This window comes from Tenrec ecaudatus, chromosome 4 (assembly GCF_050624435.1).
Source record: "Tenrec ecaudatus isolate mTenEca1 chromosome 4, mTenEca1.hap1, whole genome shotgun sequence".
NCBI lineage: Eukaryota > Metazoa > Chordata > Mammalia > Afrosoricida > Tenrecidae > Tenrec > Tenrec ecaudatus.
In genome coordinates this window covers 39,302,373-39,322,410 of record NC_134533.1, presented here as the reverse complement: position 1 = coordinate 39,322,410, position 20,038 = coordinate 39,302,373, and the positions used below count along the sequence as shown (strand labels likewise).

General features: G+C 38.1%; 1 protein-coding gene across 3 annotated transcripts in view; it reads left to right on the top strand.

Moving 5' to 3' along the window:
* The window catches only part of ELP4 (elongator acetyltransferase complex subunit 4), a 245,697-nt gene that overhangs the window by 64,003 nt on the left and 161,656 nt on the right, over window positions 1-20,038 (top strand). For all 3 annotated transcript variants that reach the window (XM_075545945.1, XM_075545946.1, XM_075545947.1), the window contains exons 6-7: window positions 1,724-1,808; window positions 8,340-8,528. In XM_075545945.1, coding sequence (XP_075402060.1) covers window positions 1,724-1,808; window positions 8,340-8,528 — 274 coding nt within the window. The remainder of the gene's footprint in view (window positions 1-1,723; window positions 1,809-8,339; window positions 8,529-20,038) is intronic.

The window sequence follows — 20,038 nt, the reverse complement described above, 5'->3', positions numbered from 1 at the left end:
TTAAAAATTGGATAACCTTGAGCAAAGGAAAAACTGCTTAGCTTTTTACTTATATGGAATAATGTCCTTTATTCCTTTGCTCTATTATTGATAGATTATGATATCCTGGATATATTCTTGATCTGCCCTTCTTTAACATATACCGAAACTCATCCAAAGGTTGGCTGGAATTCATTTCAAAATCTAGGACCTGATCAGATTTTACCTCCTAAGCAAAGCTTTTGAAAACGTACAGAAACTGAGTCTGCTGAGCTTGGACAGTGGCACTGCATTCTGAGCGTTGAACTAGCCAGGACTAAGATATGGGTCGTGATATAAAATAGTCACACCACTGTCCTCAGGTAATATTATTTACTTATAAACACATTTCCTCATTCATGACAGTGAACAACATGCGCCCACGTAACCCGTGGTGTTTTTACTGATAGTCACGTTACTAAAGCAGGGCTAGAAGGGTAAAAGAAAGACAGGAAGGGGAGGAGGGAGGGGAAAAGGAAGAAGGCAGGCAAGTTACCCACAGTAGAAATAATCATCCCATTTTTTAAAAATCCTTCATTATCTTTAGCCATGTTTGTTTTTGCATAAAATAGTATTCTCTTCTCTTGGTTTTCTTTGTTTCTGTCAACTAGGTACTTTGGACTAGCTGCGGCTGCTTAACGAAGACTGTATTTACAGAGTTGTACCTATTTTAAACCGCTTGCCAGTGGTTTTGTACATTAAATAGCCTGCCACATTTCCTAGCTTATTATTCTGTAACGTTACATGTCTGCTTCAAATTGTATTTTGTTCTTTCTTTAGAACATTCTTCTGACTGTATGATTGCCCTCCTTAGAACCACAGTTAAGCAAATACTCGTATATCCTTTAACATATCCCGTAGCTCTTACGGCATTCGGCACCTAACTCTCTGGAAGAGCTGTGCTTCAGAGCCTGGTTCTCATGTTATGAAATGTTAAGGCAAAGCACACAGGTTGTCCATTATGCAAAACCTTAAACTCTCTTAACATAAAGCAGATTTTTTTTCACTCTAGCTAAATTTTCTTTGAACTATCTCATAGTATTTATAAAATGTTTAAAAATAAGAACCTCGTGCTAATATCCTTGTGGGAAATGGTTTAGATAATCCTCTTAAGCCCAAACATTTTAATATTTTACTTTTTAAAAGAAAGGAAGTGGGTTAATAGTGAATTTAGTGAAAATCATACTCACATGTCTTCATTTGCCTAAAAAGATCCCATTTTAAAATTCCTATTATTTTATTATTTGTCCTAAGAAAATTCAAACTTTGATGGAAGATGAACTCAGGTGATCAGGACGTTGATTCAGGTGTATTTGGCATACACAGTTCATTAACTATGTGTTAATTATCTATGATTACTCCTGAAAAGCTATAGTGGCTTCATCTTTTAGGCTGCTTCATTAGATCATTAATTTTCTTGGAGGTAACTGAGCCTGACATAATTAAGTCATCTCAGTCTCCACAGACTTGATCTTCCTATGATGTCCAGAACATTTGTGAGTATAAAGCATATGTGACTTATTCCCTGGATGTATTGACTTTATATTTTTGAACAATTAAGTCCTGTTCAAAACATCTAATTTTTTGTATTTAAGCAATCTAATAAATATGTACCTTCACAGTATTTACTTAATGTTTTACCTTAGATTTTGTATTTCCTATGAAATAAGTCCATTTATCTATTTGAACTACTTCTTACCAACAGTTATCTCACCCATGGCTACCTAAAGCTGCTTCAGTTCATTCAGAGAATCATTTATGAGGATGGATTTGATGGAACCAATCCCCAGGTATTGAATACCTTCAAAGCTGTTTTCGATCATGTATATAATGTTGTTTTCAGACTATCTAGGGGTGAACTCAGAAGGTGTTAGGATAATCAACAGTTTCCAAGCACCGAAGAGACAGTTAAGCAGAGTATGGGCAGCCTTGGTTCTACTATTAATGTGAACATAAAGTTTAAGCAGTTTCCAGTGAATACACATAACATGGACACATTGCAATATCAACATTGATTATATTAAAATATTTATTTGTGGCACTCCAAGTTTAACTGTTGCCCCATTTTGAAAATTATTTTTGAATCAGCAAGAATTGTGCTTTCCTGGCTAAATTGTTCATGGCTCTCTCATTCAGGACATAATTTCAAATTACCTTATGAGTAAAATTGACTTCAAATTTTATTTCTTATAGTGTTATCCTTTGAGTTATTGCACTTATTAAGGTGTGGTTTTATTTCCTATGTTAAAATATTTTATAACAACTATATCTCTGTAGAGCTCTATTTTTAAAAACGTCCTCCAAATTCTCACACTTAAGATGTTCCAGTTAGTTTAACTTAAACAAAATATGGGAAATATTATTTCTAGATATTATAGCTTACAGAATTCTTCCTCGGGGATTTTAATTGCTTTATCGGATAAAAAAAATTTCGCATTGCACCCATATTAGCAGAACTATTTCCAGAACACCGTTATTTTTATTAAAGAAGACAATGAAGTCGAAGAATCATCTTTAGGTCATTATCAGCTCTATCTGCTCTTAATTCATAGATTTAAAAATATTCCTTTAAACTTTATTGCTATATTTAGCATGTTATTAACAGCAAAATAAATTATTTGAAATCTATTTTGATCATCAATGTAGGTTGAAAAGACTTATGTGTATGTGGTGAATCAAAGGCTTTTATTTATGAATAGAGTTTCATGTGGATCACAGTTTGTGATGGCCTTTGGTATTTAGTATAATTTTATGTTGTTCATTCTTGCTCCATTTTGAGTTCCAGCTAAGATCTGTGGGTATCATGTCTTCCCTTTGGTGCAGTGCCTGTCTAGAGAGGTAAATTGGTCCCTGACAGACACCTCTTCCCACTTGCTGTGGTAGCTATGGAAACAGGCATGTCACAACAGTTCCTGTGGTACAGTGTGCAGAGTGCTGCTCTTTCAGGAGGATGACATATCTTGTGAGAGGAAGAAATTTCATAGATGCAATGCAAGCAAGGGCAAATGTTTCTTTTCCTTTTCATTTAAGTGTAAACAATACTATTTTCGGGAATTACTTTTTTTTTTCTTAATGAAAATTGGTAGGCAATAAACTGGAGCTGGTTTGGCTCTCTGAACCAAAGACCTTATTACTATTAACTCTTGTAAAGACAGGATTGAGGCGGGCATTCTGATGATGAATACCATGAATACTTAAAAACTGAAATTAAATTAAAATGTACCATGGTCATTATGAAATATACTCCTAATTTGACCACAACTGAAGTATAGTTAACAGATTTCTATATATCATAAAATTTTAAAATTGTATGGCTTGATAAATTATCTACTCGGTATGTCTGCTCAAAAAGGAGCCCTGGTGACGTGGTGGTTTATGCACTGGGCTCAGCAGCTCAAAACCACCAGCCGCTCCCCGAGAGTAGGATAAAGCTTTCTACTCAAAGAGTTACCATCTTGGAAACCCACAGGGGCAGTTCTACTGCCCTGTAGGGTCACTCTGTTTATTTTTTAGAGTATGCTTGCTTACCAACTGTAGTGAGTTTGGGGAAAACCCAGAAATATGTCTGTTACATCCTACTTCAGAAAATTGCAGACCTGAGTCAAAATAATCTTCTGACTCTCAAATACTTTTTTTAAAAGAAAATGCCCTCTTATCTTCTCTATCACGCCATTTTCATATAAACCGTTTTATAGAGCTACATATAAAAATAGACTCAGAAACAGTAAGAATCTATTTTTATACTACTTATAATTAACTTCCATAATAAATAAAATAGTATAACTCATTTGTAAAGGTTTTAGGGTAGAAACATAAATTGCTGTTACATAAGGCAGGATTCTCTAGAGAAACAAAGCCAAGGAGATGGGGGACGGGGAGGGAGAGAGAGAAAGTGGGAGAGAATTTTCTTTTATCGAGAAAATGGCTCACACAATTGTAAAAGTGGATAAGTCCTGTCCTATTCAAATTTGTGGGTCAAATATTAAATTTGAGGCATCTCCTGACTCACATAGCTGTGGGTGCTGATGAACTAGGAAGCAGGAAGACCAACCAGGAAGCAGGAAGACTGCAGACTGGTGGATGCAGAGGAAATATAAATCCAAGACCAGCAGACCAGACTTGTGGCTGCAGCGTCCTGGGAATCCAGTTAGTAGGTCAGATGGCAGGCTTCTATGGAAAGACAGCAGGTGTAGACCTAAGTCCCGGAATGCCAGATGTGGGATCCAGAGCCAACAAAAAGCAAACAAGCTCCCCCCAGTATCTGCTTATATAGGAAGGATACCACGCCCCTGAATAAATTGATCTCACTAAGGGAGTTGCATTCCATCTGTTCTTATACTAGATTGGTTGCTCAAAGCAGATTCCATTTTGGACTTGATTACGCTGTGTTGGGTAATATCACGGGGAATATTGCTAGACCTTCACTGCCAAACAAAAGCGAATCCGGACCCAGCCCAGTTGACATAGCCCTGCCTACCACAGCTGTCACTCTGCATTTCTCTTTAAGCTGTGACTGACAGCTATCTGCGAAATATAAGGTAAAAAGGAAATTTGAACTTTAAGTTGATAGACATGAGAACACTGGAATAAATATTCTTATGTTTTCATAGGGATAAAGTTTTCTATTTATCGTGTAGGTGCCCTGTAGAAATTTTTAAAATTGTATTATGCCAATAATCCGCCACCATGAAAAGATTTACCAAGAAATTTTTTTAGGAGCCTCCAGACTGGGAAAAAAAAGTCTTTGGCAAGGGCCTGATTAGGGTCTGATCTTTAAAATACATTGAAAGCTGCAGCACCTGAAACACAAAAGACAGACTTCCCATCCCAAAATGGAAAAGGACATGGACAGACACTTCATCCAAAAGACTTTCAAGCAGTCAACAAATCTAGGAAAACATGCTTGCCAATCCTGAGCCAGTAAAGAGAGAGAAATCCAAACTATAATTAGATACCATCTCACCTCTACAAAAATGGCAATAATTTTTTTAAAGGAGAGAACAAATATTGGCAAGATCCTAGAGAGATTGGAACTCTTTTTTTTTAGAAATATATACTATATACACTCAAGTATAAGCCAACCCGAATATCAGCTGAGGCAGCTAATTTTACCACAAAACTGCATTAAAAATGTGCTGGAAAACTAAGCTTATACTCAAGTATATACGGTAATTTTTTTCATCAACTAAAGTGGAAGAAAATAGCCTCTTGATATTCTCAGTTCTTCCCGTATTAGGGAAATTCCATGGAGCAACTGGAGAAATTTGAAAAATGTTATAATAAAGAAAAAAATCAAAACAATCACTAATTAATTCACATGCTTTCCTTGTGGTAAAAGAACACCATAAGCGCTCTAGGTACACATAACCACTATAAAATATGGGTTGTAGTTAGGTGCCTTTGAATCTGCTCTAGCTGACCCCTGCACAGTGGGGAGAAAGCCGCGCCCGACCCTGTGCCGTCCTCACAATCATTGGGCTGTTCCGGCCCGTTGCTAGCCACTGCGTCCATCTGGCTTGCTGAGGGTTTTCCTCTTTATCTGACTCTGTCACAGAGATTAGAACTCTTGAGCACTGTTGGTGGAACTGCAAAATGGTGCCGCCTCGGTAGAGAATGGCGTGGCACAGCCCCAAACACTAAAGCCAGAAGGGCCTGTGCCACATCACTTTTCCTCCTCGTTAAATGTCCCAGATACACGGGAGCTGCTGCTGTTGCCGGCTACTGCCGTAGGCTTTGACTCAGCGGCCCCAGGCACAGCAGGGGGAGGGCTGCATGGCCTTGTAGCCTTCCTCACAGTTGGCCCTATGCTTGAGCCCCTTGGTGCCGCCACCTCCGTCTCTTGACAGCCTTCCTCTTTTTCACAGCCCTCCACTTTACCGAGCATGATGCGCCTCTCCAGAGACTGGTCTCTCCTGACAATGTGTCCAAAGTATGTGAGACAAACTCTTCCCATCTTGCCTCTAAGGAGCACTATGGATGTACTTCTTCCTGCTTAGATCGGTCTGTCCTTTGGACAGCCCATGTACTTTCGATATTCTTCTTCAGCGTCTGATTTGCACGAGCGTGTAATGCAGTGGGGCGCACCATGGCCTGGGTCAGGCGCACCTCAGTCCTCAGCTTAGCATCCTTGCTCTTCAACACTCTAAAAAGGCCTTGTGCGGCAGATTTACCCAATGCCATGTTACGTTAGTATGAGTTCATTTTGTTGTAACATTTTTATAAGATCCATTTTTTAATACTAATGCATTTTCATGAACTTTTTGAAGACCCTCCCTATATGTGAATGCAGATAACCTGTATGTGCACTTCCACTTATTAACATATGACTTTCTATACTCATATATACATGCATCTCTACCAATACACATATTTTGGGTTATTAGTGCTGCTAAAATTATGTTATAGCATTTACCAAAATTGCTAATTTTTCTTGTGTACTTTTAGAGTCTTCATTTACCTTGGTAAAGTGGCACAAGCATCACCCCAAACTGGTATTGCCCTCCCCATCACCAAAATGTTGAGCTCTGTCTATAGTGAATCTTGACGTTTTATAATAGCTAGACCATATATTATTTGTCCTTTCATGATTGATTATTTCACTCAGCAAAATATCGGCCAGATCCATCCAAGGTATAAGCTGTTTCCTAGACTCATTACTTTTTATAGTTTTATATTTACTGATCATATGTACCAAAATCTGTTTATCCATTCATCTCTTTCCATCTTTTGCTGCTCTGAATAATGCTGCAATGAAATAGGTGTGCATATGCCTATTACTCCCACGGCTCACAGCTGAAATGGAAAGAACTCAAGAAAAAAGCCAAACCTTGAATCGCCATCTTTGAAAGAGTCTACACGCAATATATATATATTCTTTTAACAATCCATACATCAATTGTATCAAGCACATTTATACATGCCTGAACAATATCCAATTGAGGCAACACAAGGATAAGACATCAGCTTGTAAAGAACTTTTTAAGAGAAATATTAATTTTGCTAAAATTGAAACAAGAAGAAACATAAAATTTATGGTGAAACTCCAAAATAGTGACATCCTTGATACCAAAAAACCTGCTGTCTAGTCAATTCTACCTCATGGTGACCCTATAGGGCAGGGGAGAACTGCCCCGTGGGTTTCCCAGACTGTAACTCTCTCTGGGAGTAGAAAGTCTCATCTTTCTCCTGCAGAGCAGCTTTGGTTTTGAATTGCTGCCTTTCTGGTTAGCAGACCAGTGTGTAATCACTACACCACAAAGTCTCCTGAAATCCTTGATGCTTCATGAAAAATTTGTGGGGATGGTGCATCAAGAAGTCAGTCTTTTACAAATAGATAGCTTGTCTTAAGAAAGGATGAGGTAATGTTGAAGGTGTTCATGTTGAAAAAAATAAAACATATATACATCAAAAAGCGAGGAAGCTTCTTTGAGGACTAAGGTGTTCCTGACCCAAGGCACAGTATTTTCACTCCCCTAATAAGCATGTGAAAGGTGGACGTTGATAAAGGAAGACCACAAAAGAGTTGTGGTGCTGGTGAAGAATATTCACAGTATCAGGGACCGCCAGAAGAACAAACAAATCTGTCTTGGAAGAAGTACAGCCAGAATGCTCCTTAGAAGAAAGAATAGTGAGATGTTACCGCACATACTTTGGATATGTTATCAGGAAAGACTGGTCCCTGGAAAAGTACCTTGTGAGTGGTAAGGTCGAGGAGGCGGTGAAAAAGCAAAACCGTGGACAAGATGGACTGACACAGCGGCTGTGACGATGGGTTCAAACATACAAACAATTCAGACGAAGGGCAGGAGCAGGGAGTGTTTGTCCTGTCGCACATCGCGTTGCTGTGAGGCAGAACGGACTCAATAGCACCTAACCGCAACATTGAAGTTTTATTCTTTAAATCCATTTTCCATGAACTTTTTGTCCCCCTCATATGTACATTTGTGTTTACTGCTTACACAAAGGATCTTCAGAAACTTCATAGAGAAATTACACTATCTTTTAATTCCATTTATCTTTCAATTTTCTGAAGACCACCCCCATATATCCAAAGATATAATAAATAGATGATCTATATAATAAAATATATAATAAATGACAGCAGGAGGTACAGGTTATAGAAACTTCCTAGACACGTTTGCCATTTGAAACATAGGCTTTCTTAGACTTTTTATAAATAGTACGTAAAGCTTGTTCCCATGTCTGTTGACATTATGCCATTGATCTAATGTAAATAAAAATAAGACTTGGCAGATGAAAGTAAAAGAAGTGTTCTTGTCATTCACAAAACTTCATGTTCACCCCTTGTTATTTTCCTTTAGAAAAAACAGAAGAACATTTTAAGAATAGGAATTCAGAATCTTGGTTCACCTCTGTGGGGAGATGACATTTGCTGTACAGAAAACTATGACAACAATCACAATCTTACCAAATTCCTCTATGTCCTCCGGGGTCTTCTGCGGAACTCCCTTTCTGCCTGTATCATCACAATGCCATCGCATCTCATCCAGGTAAGAATTTTCTAAATCTGCCTGGACTTACTTAGGAATGCTTAGGTAAGAGGAATTTATTTATTGAAAATCTTATCAGTTCTTTTCATATACCATTTCAATACACGACATTTCAGATGCTTGAAATGCCATAGTAAAATAAACAAAGATTTGCTTATTTAATTATTGCGTTCTTTATTTTTAATATATAGTGAAGGATGCTAAGTCTATTCTGGTTTTATTATTTGGTTTATTGCAGACTTGTTCTGATCATTATGACGCGAGTTTTATTTTTGCTGTGATTTCTTTTCATTGATCATAAAGCCGATCTGAATATGCCAAGTCCTCTTATTCCCTCTCTGCTTCTGTATCTGATCCTCCAGAAGCCACGCTCAGTGCCTTACACATTACCCCCAAGAGTCCTTTTGTTCCAAGTGTTCAAGGAGCATGTTGGGAGTATTTTTATTATTACTGTTATTTTGCAGCTAAAAGAGTATAATATGAGAATATTATATGAATAATACCATGTATTATACATATGTATAAAGACACACACATATATCACTATAATATAAATAATTTAACAAAAAATCGACAACAGGAGCCCACATAAATTCCCTGAGTCTGGATCTAGAAGACCTTGTAGGATTTTGGTGAAATACTGTTTTTACCCTTTGTGTTAGACAGGGTTCTCTAGAGAGACAAAACCAGATTTCCAGTAATTTTCTATATATATTTATAAAAATAGATATATAACACAAGAAATGAACAGTTAAATTATAAAGCAGTACAAATGGCTCAGTGCAACTCACTCCTCTGAGAGAGTTGTGAGACACTAGCAGTCCTTTAAGTCTTGAGGGCCGCCAGTTGCTCCTCTGTAGAGCGAGCTGGGCTATATATACCCAGGCAGCAAACAGCAAGGCAGGTCACCAGCTGTCGGTCCCCAGATCCAGAGATGTACATTCCAATTGTGTGGGCTTAAAGGGACCTCAGCTTACAGTGAAACAGTCCATCGGTTGTGCGTCCCATGGGTAGTGTAGCCTTTAAATTGAGGCACAGAACAAACAAAGCAGCCGCACACTGGTCCAATGTCTAAGAGGAAGAGACAAGAAAGGTGAGGCTCTTGATCGAGCAGAGGATGTACACTGGTGCAGATAGGAGCTGGAGGCACAGGGAATCCAAGGTGAATGATCCCTTCAGGACCAGGGGTGTGAGGGGCGATCGATACTGAGAGGGTAGAGGGTGAGTGGGTTGGAAAGAGGGAACCGATTACAAGGATCTACATGTGACCTCCTCCATGGGGGACGGACAACAGAAAAGGGGGTGAAGGGAGTCGCCGGACAGGGCAAGATATGACAAAATAACAATTTATAAATTATCAAGGGCTTATGAGGGAGGGGGTAGCGGGGAGGAAAGGGAAAAAGAGGACTTGATGCAAAGGGCTTAAGTGGAGAGCAAATGCTTTGAAAATGATTAGGGCAAAGAATGTACAGATGAGCTTTATGCAATTGATGTATGTATATGTATGGATTGTGATAAGAGTTGTATGAGCCCCTAATAAAATGTTAAAAAAAAAAAAAAGAAAGGCGTGGCTCACCAAGCCATTTATCTCTCCATCCTTCAATTAATCCTACTTGTGTTTATCGGCCAGGCTAGCACAATAAACTATCTCACCCTTATCGATAAGAAAACTCATTCTGAGAGAAGTTAAGAAACTAAGTCAACACAGGGAATCCAGGGCGGATGATACCGTCAGGACCAGGGGTGTGAGAGGCGATGCTGGGAGAGTGGAGGGTGAGTGGGTTGGAAAGAGGGAACTGATTACAAGGATCCACATGTGACCTCCTCCCTGGGGGACAGACAACAGAAAAGGGGGTGGGGGAGACTTAGGACAGGGCAAGATATGACAAAATAATAATTTTTAAGTTATCAAGGGCTCATTAGGGAGGGGTGAGCGGGGAGGGAGGGGGAAAAAAAGAGGACCTGATGCAAAGGGCTTAAGTGGAAAGCAAATGCTTTGAAAATGGTGAGGGCAAAGAATGTACAGATGTGCTTTACACAACTGATGTATGTATGGATTGTGATCAGAGTTATATGAGTCCCTAATAAAATGTTTAAAAAGAAACTATGTCAAAGTTCCACACCTGAAAGCTGTTTTATAAACTAAAAAAAAAGAAATCAGGCTCTGAAACCATATAATCGGAATGCTGTACCAGAAAAGACTTACAAGTTTTTTATTATGGAACTAATTCTATCAAAACTAATAAATCTCAAATCTTTAATAATAAGAGTCAGAGAGGCCAGGAAGGGATCATGTGATCAGGGATCCTGCCTTGGACAAGTAAATGGTCTTTGTTTTTGCAACAGAATCTGGAATTTAAATGACATATTAAAAAAATTTATGACATGACAATGTTACATTTAATTATTTAATATAAATATAATCAATGTAGTTGAAATTTGGAGTTCTCTGATGAAATAAAGAGCCTAAATATACTTTCCAAGAAGTAAAGTTCAAAACTTTTGTTTGTTACATTGATGAAACATCACAATCCTCTAACGTCCAGAAAAAGAACTCGGAGTTTGGTTCATAGATACCTTTAACAGAAAACCGTTATTATCTTCCGTGTATCTACGATCTTTAATTTAAAATATTAGGATTAGTGAGGTTAGTGCCATATCCCTTCTCTCCCAAGTGGAAAAAAGTGGGCAGTACATGCTTATACAGTTAGCACATTGCTATGTGCTACTCAAATCGCCTTTCCTTTCAAATCATTTCAAATTTTAAACAAAATGGAAATTAGATCTTTACAGGAGGAAAATGGTATTTCGAATCAATCTGAGCCCTTTCAATGAATCGAAAAAGTTCTTATAAATGTATTTAATAAGGCACTAGTTTATTATCTTGGATCACATACTTTTTTTGTATTCCACCGTCTGAACTACTAATCAAACCCTCTTCAGCTTACCTCTCCCTGTTCCTTGCTTTCCCTCCTCCCCCCTGTGGCTCATCATCTTCCTCGTCAGTGGAGTCAACACTCATCAACCGTGTCACTCACTGCTTTATCGTCCCTTCTTAGCCCTCCCCGCTCGGGCCGACTCCATAGTCTGCGTAACATGCTAGTTTTTTCTCCCCCGGGTGACAGTGGTCTCACACAGTATTCATCCTTGGCTTCACGCAACACAGTGTTCTCCAGGCTCATCCACAGCATGAGGTGCTTCATGGTGGTGTCAGTTGTTTTGTAGGGATGCCTAGTATTCCGCTGTGTGTAGGAACCAAAGTTGCTTTTCCATTCTTCTGCTGTTGGGCCTTTAAAGTGTTTCCATCTTCTTGCTATTGAACATTGGTGTGCCTATGTCTGTTCATGCTCTGGTTCTTCTTTAGGGTACATACCCAGCAGAAGGACTGCTGAATTGTATAGAATTTCTATTTCTAGTTGTTTGTAGTAATGTCATGTGATTTTCCACAGTGGCTGTGTATACCTTCAGTACCACTACCTTTGATGAGCCTAACTTTCCATGAGAAAAAAATAGTTCTTTAAAAAAAAAAAACTTAAAAGATAGTTCCAGTTGTAACATTGTGATTATTCAACATTTTTAAGAAAAAAATTATCTCTGTAAAATCATTGGCAAATTAGTCCATGTGAAAGGTTTAGCAGAAAATGGAGAGATAAAAAGGGAAGCACGCTTTCCTTGTGCATAATAGCAAAGAAAAAATTTTAGAATAAACATGTTTGTACATGTGTAAAGCACATTCCAGTGCTTTTTTTTTTTCTCAATGTACTCCAGGGAGACCTTTGGGGTAAAATAAAACATTTATAAGGTTACTACTCTTTTTTAAAACATTTTATTAGGAACTCATAAATCTCATCACAATTCATGCATACATCAATTGTGTAAAGCACATCTATACATTCTTTGCTCTCATGATGTTCAAAGCATTTGCTCTCCACTTAAGCCCTTTGCATCAGGTCCTCTTTTTTTTCCCTCCCTCCCTGCTCCCCCCTCCCTCATGAGCCCTTGATAACTTATAAATTATTATTTTGTCATATCTTGTATAAATTTACTACTTTGGTGGTGATCTTCACAATTGATTAGAGAAGAGATCTCAAACACTTTGTGTCTCTGAGCCAGGGATTGCTCCAACCTCTGTGGCTGGAATCGCAATGAACTACCAGATTGCCTAGAGTCAGCCCATCTACACCACTGATTAAATAGTAATTGAGACGATGTGGTGAACTGGATGTTTGAACATTGAACAATATTTGAATTTTAGTACTTTTATATTATAGTTTAATTTATACATTTTAATATGCCACTAAAAAAGAAACAAGAAAATACAGAGCAAGACTTTCTTCTTTTTTTTAAATTAGTAAATCATTTTATTGGGGGCTCTTACAGCTCTTATAACAATCCACACATCAATTGTATCAAACATATTTGTACATGTTGCCATCATCATTTTCAAAACATTTTATTTCTGATTGAGCCCTTGGTACTAGCTCCTCTTTGTCCCTCCCTCCCCCACCCTGCCACCCTCATGGACCCCTGCAATTTAGAAATTATTATTATTTTCATATCTTACACGATCCGCTGTCTCCCTTCACTCACGTTTTGTTGTTTGTCCCCACGGGTGGGGGGTGGCCTATATGTCTATCATTATAGATGGGTTCCCATTTCTCCCCCTCTCCCCATATCTTCCCCCTACCCTCATGGTATCGCTACTCCCATTACTATTTCTGAAGGGTTACCTATCCTGGATTCCATGTGTCCAGAGCTCTTACCTGTACCAGTGTACATCTTCCAGTCTAACCGGATTTGTAAGGTAGAACTGAGGTCATGATAGTAGGCCGGAGGAAGCATTAAGAACTAGAGGAATGTCGTGTTTGTTAGTAATATGCTGCACCTGGCTCACTCATTCTTTCCCTGTGACCCTTCTGTGAGGGAATGCCCAATTGTCTACAGAAGGGCATTGGGTGTCCACTCCGACCCCCATCCTTTGCACCAATATATTTGTTTCTTTGGGGTCTTCTGATGTTCATTTGTTTTGCTGAAACATTTCAATGGGAATTCCATCGTTACTGGTATCTTGATTTTGGGTAATGCATTCAGCACCATCATACGCTACCTCTTGAAATGATGGAATGTCGACTAGATCTTTTTCTTACGGTGACTCGGTGTATTCTTTCCATCTTCTCTTGATGCCTCCTGCATTAGTCAATAGTTTGCCTATACATGTACATATGTAAATATTAATATATAACAATAGGAATATAGGTCTCTGTCCATATATTTATAGGTTAAGTATTAAGGTAGCAGACAGACATTGGGCTTCTACTGAAGTCCTCCCTCAATGCAAGAACACTTTGTTTAATAGCCTGGCATTCTGTGATGCTCTCATTCCTGACATGATTGCTGAAGTCAAATGGGTGCATAAGCAATGTGAAGAAAGCTGATGGTGCCCAGCTATTAAAAGACTATATTGTTTTTTTTTAAAATGAACAACCCCTTAAAAATTTTCTGTATTCCTATGCCCTAGGCAGTTTTGCATGGCTATCATATACTATTAATATGGCACTGTTAACATTTGAGGAGACCTGATGGCATAATGGTTATGATTTGGGTTGCTAATCACAAGGTCAGCAGTTTGAAACCCCTACCAGCCTAGAGAAAGATGAGGTTTTGTACTCCCATAAAGAAGAGTCAGTCTCAGAAACTCACAGCTGCAGTTCTACCCTGCCCTACAGAGTTGCTATGAGTCAGAATTAACTCAATGGCAATGAGTTTAGTTTTGGTTTGGTTTTCATTTGAGCTTTAAGAAAATTATATTATTCTCTTGATCTTGGGATATGATATATAATTATATATTTGTTTCTGCATCATAACATGTAGGCGATGGGATCACAGTCCTGGGTCCAGGACAGCTTAGTTAGTTGGTGTAACATACAAAGATAATGTTCTGCATCCCGGTTTGGTGGGTAGCATCTGACTTATTAAAAGCTTGTGAGGGGCCATCTAAGAGACAACTTTTTATGCTTACTCATCAGGAACAGAAGGGAATAAAAGAGAATAAAGGCTAAAAGGACCAGAATCAGTTGATGCCTAGCTACTGCTATGCCTAACCACTCTAACCAGGGGCACAGTAGAACATTCCAGAATAAAAACAGGTGAAAATGTCGAGCACAACTCAAATTCCTAAGAAAGGCCAATCCTACTGGACCAAAAAAGACTAAAAGAAGCCCCAAGACTGTCACCTTAGATAGCCTGTGAACTTGGAATTGAAGCTCTATCTACAGATCACCTTTAAGTCAAATAATAGATTGACTTGTAAAATAGCCAATATCACTCGTGTGTAATGAACTAACTCCCTTAAACAATCAACTATGTGATACCAAACTGAACATTTACCAAAAGCTAAGGTGAGATGGAAAAGAGGCGAGGGGAAGGTAGAGCAGTGGTAACAGAACCGACAGAATGGAAATCATGAAAAACTGATATATTGTGAAAATTATAATCAGTTGTACACAACAACTTATATAAATATTGGTCAAGGGGAACCTAATTTGTTTGAAAACTTTTAGCTAAAACACAATATTATTTTGAAAATAGAAGAAAATGTAAAACTTTACAAAACTTTACAGTTTTTTTTTAAATGTTAGTCATACGATCGCTGAAGAAAAATAGGTGCATAAACAAATGTGGTGAAGAAAACTAATGGTGCCTGGCTATTACAAAATATAGTGTCTGGGTTATAAAAACTTGAAGTTAAACAAGTGGCCTTCTAGCAAGGAAGCAACAAAGCTCACATTGAAGAAGTACACCACCTTGTGTGATCATGAAGTGTCGACGGGATCATGTATCACATATCAGAAAACCCAAAACAAACTATCACATCAGTGAGAATGATGAAGGTTGGAGTGGAAACCCAAAGGGTGACAAGGAAAGAGCGAGCCAGCCAGGGTGCAGCACAGCACCCATGAAACACACAACATTCCTCTGGTTCTTTAATGCTTCCTGCCCACCCCACTACCATGACCCAGTTCTACCTTACAAATTCAGCTCGACCAGAGCATGTACTCTGGTGCAGATAAGAGCTCCGTACACATGGAATCCAGGACAGACAAACCCCTCAGGAACAGTCAATGGGAGTAGCAATACCATAAGGATAGGAGGGAGGGAAGGGGGAGAAAGGGGAACTGATCACATTAATCAAAGTGTAACGCCCCACCCCCTGGGGACATAAAACAGAAACATGGGTGTAAGATATGAAAACAATAATAATTTATCAAGGGTTCACCGTGGTGGGGGAAAGAGGGAAAAAAAGAGGAGCTGATACCTAGGGCTCAACTAGAAAGAAAATATTTTGAAAATGATGATAGCAACATATGTACAAATGCATTTGATACAATTGAAGTATGGATTGTTATAAGAGCTCTAAAAACACCCAATAAGATGATTTATATAAAAATAATTAGTCATGATATAAACAGGGATAAAACTCAACTCTTAAAGACTGACCAGGGAAATTGCAGTCTTTAAGCAAAGAAAAAAGACAGAAACTAGAAGCCTAGAGAGCTAAGCAAAGACATGTGGACACTCAGGACCTGAGCCTGAGTTTATTTAATATAGAGACAGCCACTGTCCTGAACACTTTTCAAATAGTAACTCATTTGATCTCCTTATGATGTTGCTGGCACATCGATCTGAAGAGTTCAACAGTGTTGTTTGGTGCCGTCCAGTTGACGCTTACTCACTGTGATCCCGCCGACGGCAGAATGAACCACACTGGTCCTACACCATTCACACAATCGTTATGCTTTAGCCCATTGTTGCAGCCTTGATCCTGAACTTTACCCAGTCTGATGTATTTTTCCAAGGACTGGTCTCCTCTGGTTACATGGCCAACATTCGTGTGACAAGTCTCGCCAGCCTCCCTTCTAAGGAGCATTCCGCCTGTACTTCCTCCAACACAGACTGTTTGCTCTTCTGTCAGGCCATGAAACTTTCCAAATCAATTTTTTAGCACCGCTGTTCCAATACATCATTTCTTCTCTGGTCCTCGTTGTCCAGCTTTCACATGCGCATGAGGCCATTGATACTACATTGGCGTAGATCAAGTGCTCCTTATTCCTCAGAGTGACAGCAAGCCTCTTTAGCACTTGAGGGAGCTTCTGTGGCCTCATCCGTCTTAACTCTCGCAATCTCAGCTTCTTCATCGGTAAACGTGCGCAAATAATACCCAGTGGGTAGCATTCCGAGTAGGAGCGCTAACACAGTGCTGGCGCAGGAAAGGCACTCCATAAAAGTTAGCACGAGTCATCATCATTGCACCTGACAGACCTCCAAAACAGCAGATTTCAACAGAAATCAGCTTACGAAATACAAGGTGGCCGGGACTGCCAGAGAAACTTCCGGCAGGCTGCATCGTTCTATGAAAGAAGCTGGCAGACTTCTCACGTGGTAGTTCAGAGTCAGACCGGCTTGTTAGTTTCCATCACATTGGTTCCAGCCTACGCACCTTTATGTACAGCAATGCGTGGCTGAAACGCAGGCAGCTGGCCAGCCAGAGTTTGAGAACATTGAAATGTTGTAGCAAGGCTTTTTCGCATCGCACATCAGCTCCCTCTCCAGTAAGACCCCTGCTAGCCTTGGGGACTTCAGAATCGTGCTTTAAGTAGATACGGCAAGACTAGGGCTAATTTACTCCATCGAGTCAACAAGCATTTCTTACTGCCACCAGTGCAGACACCAGCCGGGGACAACAGTGACCAAGACAAACAAAGCGCCTATCCTCACAGGGCTCTCAACAATGGAAAAGATAGTGTGGATAAAGCAGATAATTGCGATATGTAATTATTTGACCAGTTGAACTTCGGAATTGATAGTAAACTGGTTCCTGAGAAGAAGTAGAAATCCTAAGTTTAATGTCCTTGGAAATGTTTGCGTTCCATTAAATATCTAATAGAATTATAATACCTTTACTTGAATATGTTATGTAAATTATACTAGATTAAAAGTATATAAAATATCTATATCCCTCAGATTGGCAAAGCAGCCAATCATTGTTTTTACTTTCGTTATTAGCATTCTGTCAGACATGTACAGTAATGATTAGTTACCCTTTATTGTACTTTTGGCATGCTTCCCATGTTTAATTTCATTGTAGGCAAGGAACACATAGTTAAGGAAATTGCAAAGAGTGGGGAAAAGTTAAAATAGGGAAAATAATGACATAGATCCCAAACTGATTTGAACTTATTGTTATAATAAGACTTTTATAGGTTGAATGAACAAGAATTATTTTTAAATTTACGTTTGAAATATTTTGTGCTTGACTTCACAACTTTACACGTAAAAAAAATTATGTCATTTGGATTAAATATTTTCAAGCTAGCACCTAAAATATGATAAGCACATTTTACAATGTATAAAAGTCTAACATAAATATATATAAACAGTCAAATTAGGTATCAAATATATTCTGTCTTTAAAATTATGTATAGTCTTAAAAAACCTGTCCTGTGACATAATGGTGTTACTCATCTATTTTCTTTCTAGAATTTCATCTTAGTATCTGCCAAAAACCATTGCATCAAAATGTATGTGGAAATGGCTAAGTTAAACACAGACTTTGTTACAAGCTGAACTATGAAGTGTCATTAGAAGGAGCAGAACTACGGAGGGCTCCCCTATATTCTGCCTCACCCGTTCCCAGATCCCTGCTGTGTAGTTGTTCCACTCGCCAAGAAGCCTGTTAAAGAGCCCCCCAGAGCATGTGTACAGCCCTCCATGTTCATAGTTAATTGGTGAGGATGGCAAGATGAGAGGACAGCCGTGCATGTGCTCTCTCAGACGCGAGCAGTAGACAGACCTTTAGTTCTAGTAACAGCAGCTGCTCACATTCTCACAGCACCACTGTGCAAAACTCTGTTGTCAAGTGGAGGTTGTTATGATGGAGAATCATTTTTAAGTTGCCTCCAGGAAAAATTGCTAAAGCCCTACCTTTAAACTTTTTCTACATATAATTTTCACTATAAGAGCACTCAAATTTTTTTTAATGAGATATGTAATAAATAGTAAAAATTGGCATATTGCCGCTGTACTGAATATTTGGCTGTGTTTTCCCATTTACTGTTAAATAAGGAAAATGTTTCGCAGCCTTTGAAGCTTTTTAAAGAGTTTTTTGGTAAGAAAATAACTACTGTTTTATTCTCATATCTAATAAAATATAAAACTAATGTTTACTCTATAAATGGAAACTGGCTTAGTGTTAATGAAATTTCCCATCCACCTCTAAATTACAAAAACATTTTTTACCTTTTAAATTATATATCTATTTCTACTTCCCAGTGACAATTGTGTGCTTGGGAAAAATGATGACCCATAGCATTTTTTTGTTGTTGTTGTGATTTGGGTGAAAGTTTACAGAACCAATTGGTTTTCCATACAGTAATTTATCCCTGTCTTGTGTAACATTTATTCCTTTTGGAAATAATTGTTTCCTTATTGTAACTTTATTAGTGAGGATAGAGTAAAGGTCTCTAAACTTACGTATTTTACTTTAAAAATATGTATTTTTTTAATGTTGAAAACAATTTTACCTGAAATATCATTGATTTTTTTTGCCTGAAATATATATTGATGTACTTTGGAATTATAATTAAAATAGGGATTTTGTTTTCCTATTTCCTTTTACTACAGTTTTCTTTTCAAAAAGATAATTTATTTTTTAATATTCCTTATTTTTATCTAAGCAGTCATGATGTCCATTGTTTTTACATTCTACCTCAATGATGTACATTTTAAAAGAAAATTTTAAATATACATCACCACCTAATCAATTTCTCCTTAATACTAATAATGCAGAAATGAAAACTTCTTTGATATTCTTGATGATGAGATGAGATGGTATTTTTCTCATTACAGGCTTGTCAGCATGTAATGTATTTGCTGAGAGAACATTGATTGGTAAATTATATTTAAACTTATTTTTAAACTATGTTTGATGCAGAACAGAGTTCATATTTTAAAGTTGCCTGCAGTATATTTTTATTTGCCACTACTGGCTTGTGATCAAATAATACCCTATTCATTTTTTATCACATGACCAGTAATGTATGGCAATTGATACATAGAGTCCGCCCTCCCCGAGCTATCTGATTGAAGAAAACTATTACCAGCATTAGCTAATTTATACTAAGAGAAATTAATTTTCTGATGAAAACAGGAAGGATGAACCTTGTTATATCTTTTAAATATCCAATGAGATTTGATTTCAGGTGTTATTTCAGTTGATATGTCTTAAAGAGCATCTTCTATAATCGAGTAGGAAAGCTTGGAACATACTGGCATGAATGAAACATGTTATGTTTCCAGGTAGAGAAATTCAAATCCAAACCTTACATCCGTAAGCATTTCTATCCATGGTGTGCCTTTTAGCAGCTAATCCATCCCGCAGTGGATTGCTTTATCACCACTGGATGGGATTAGAAAATGTGTATTCTAATGGCGTACCGGTTTCTCTGTGTAAA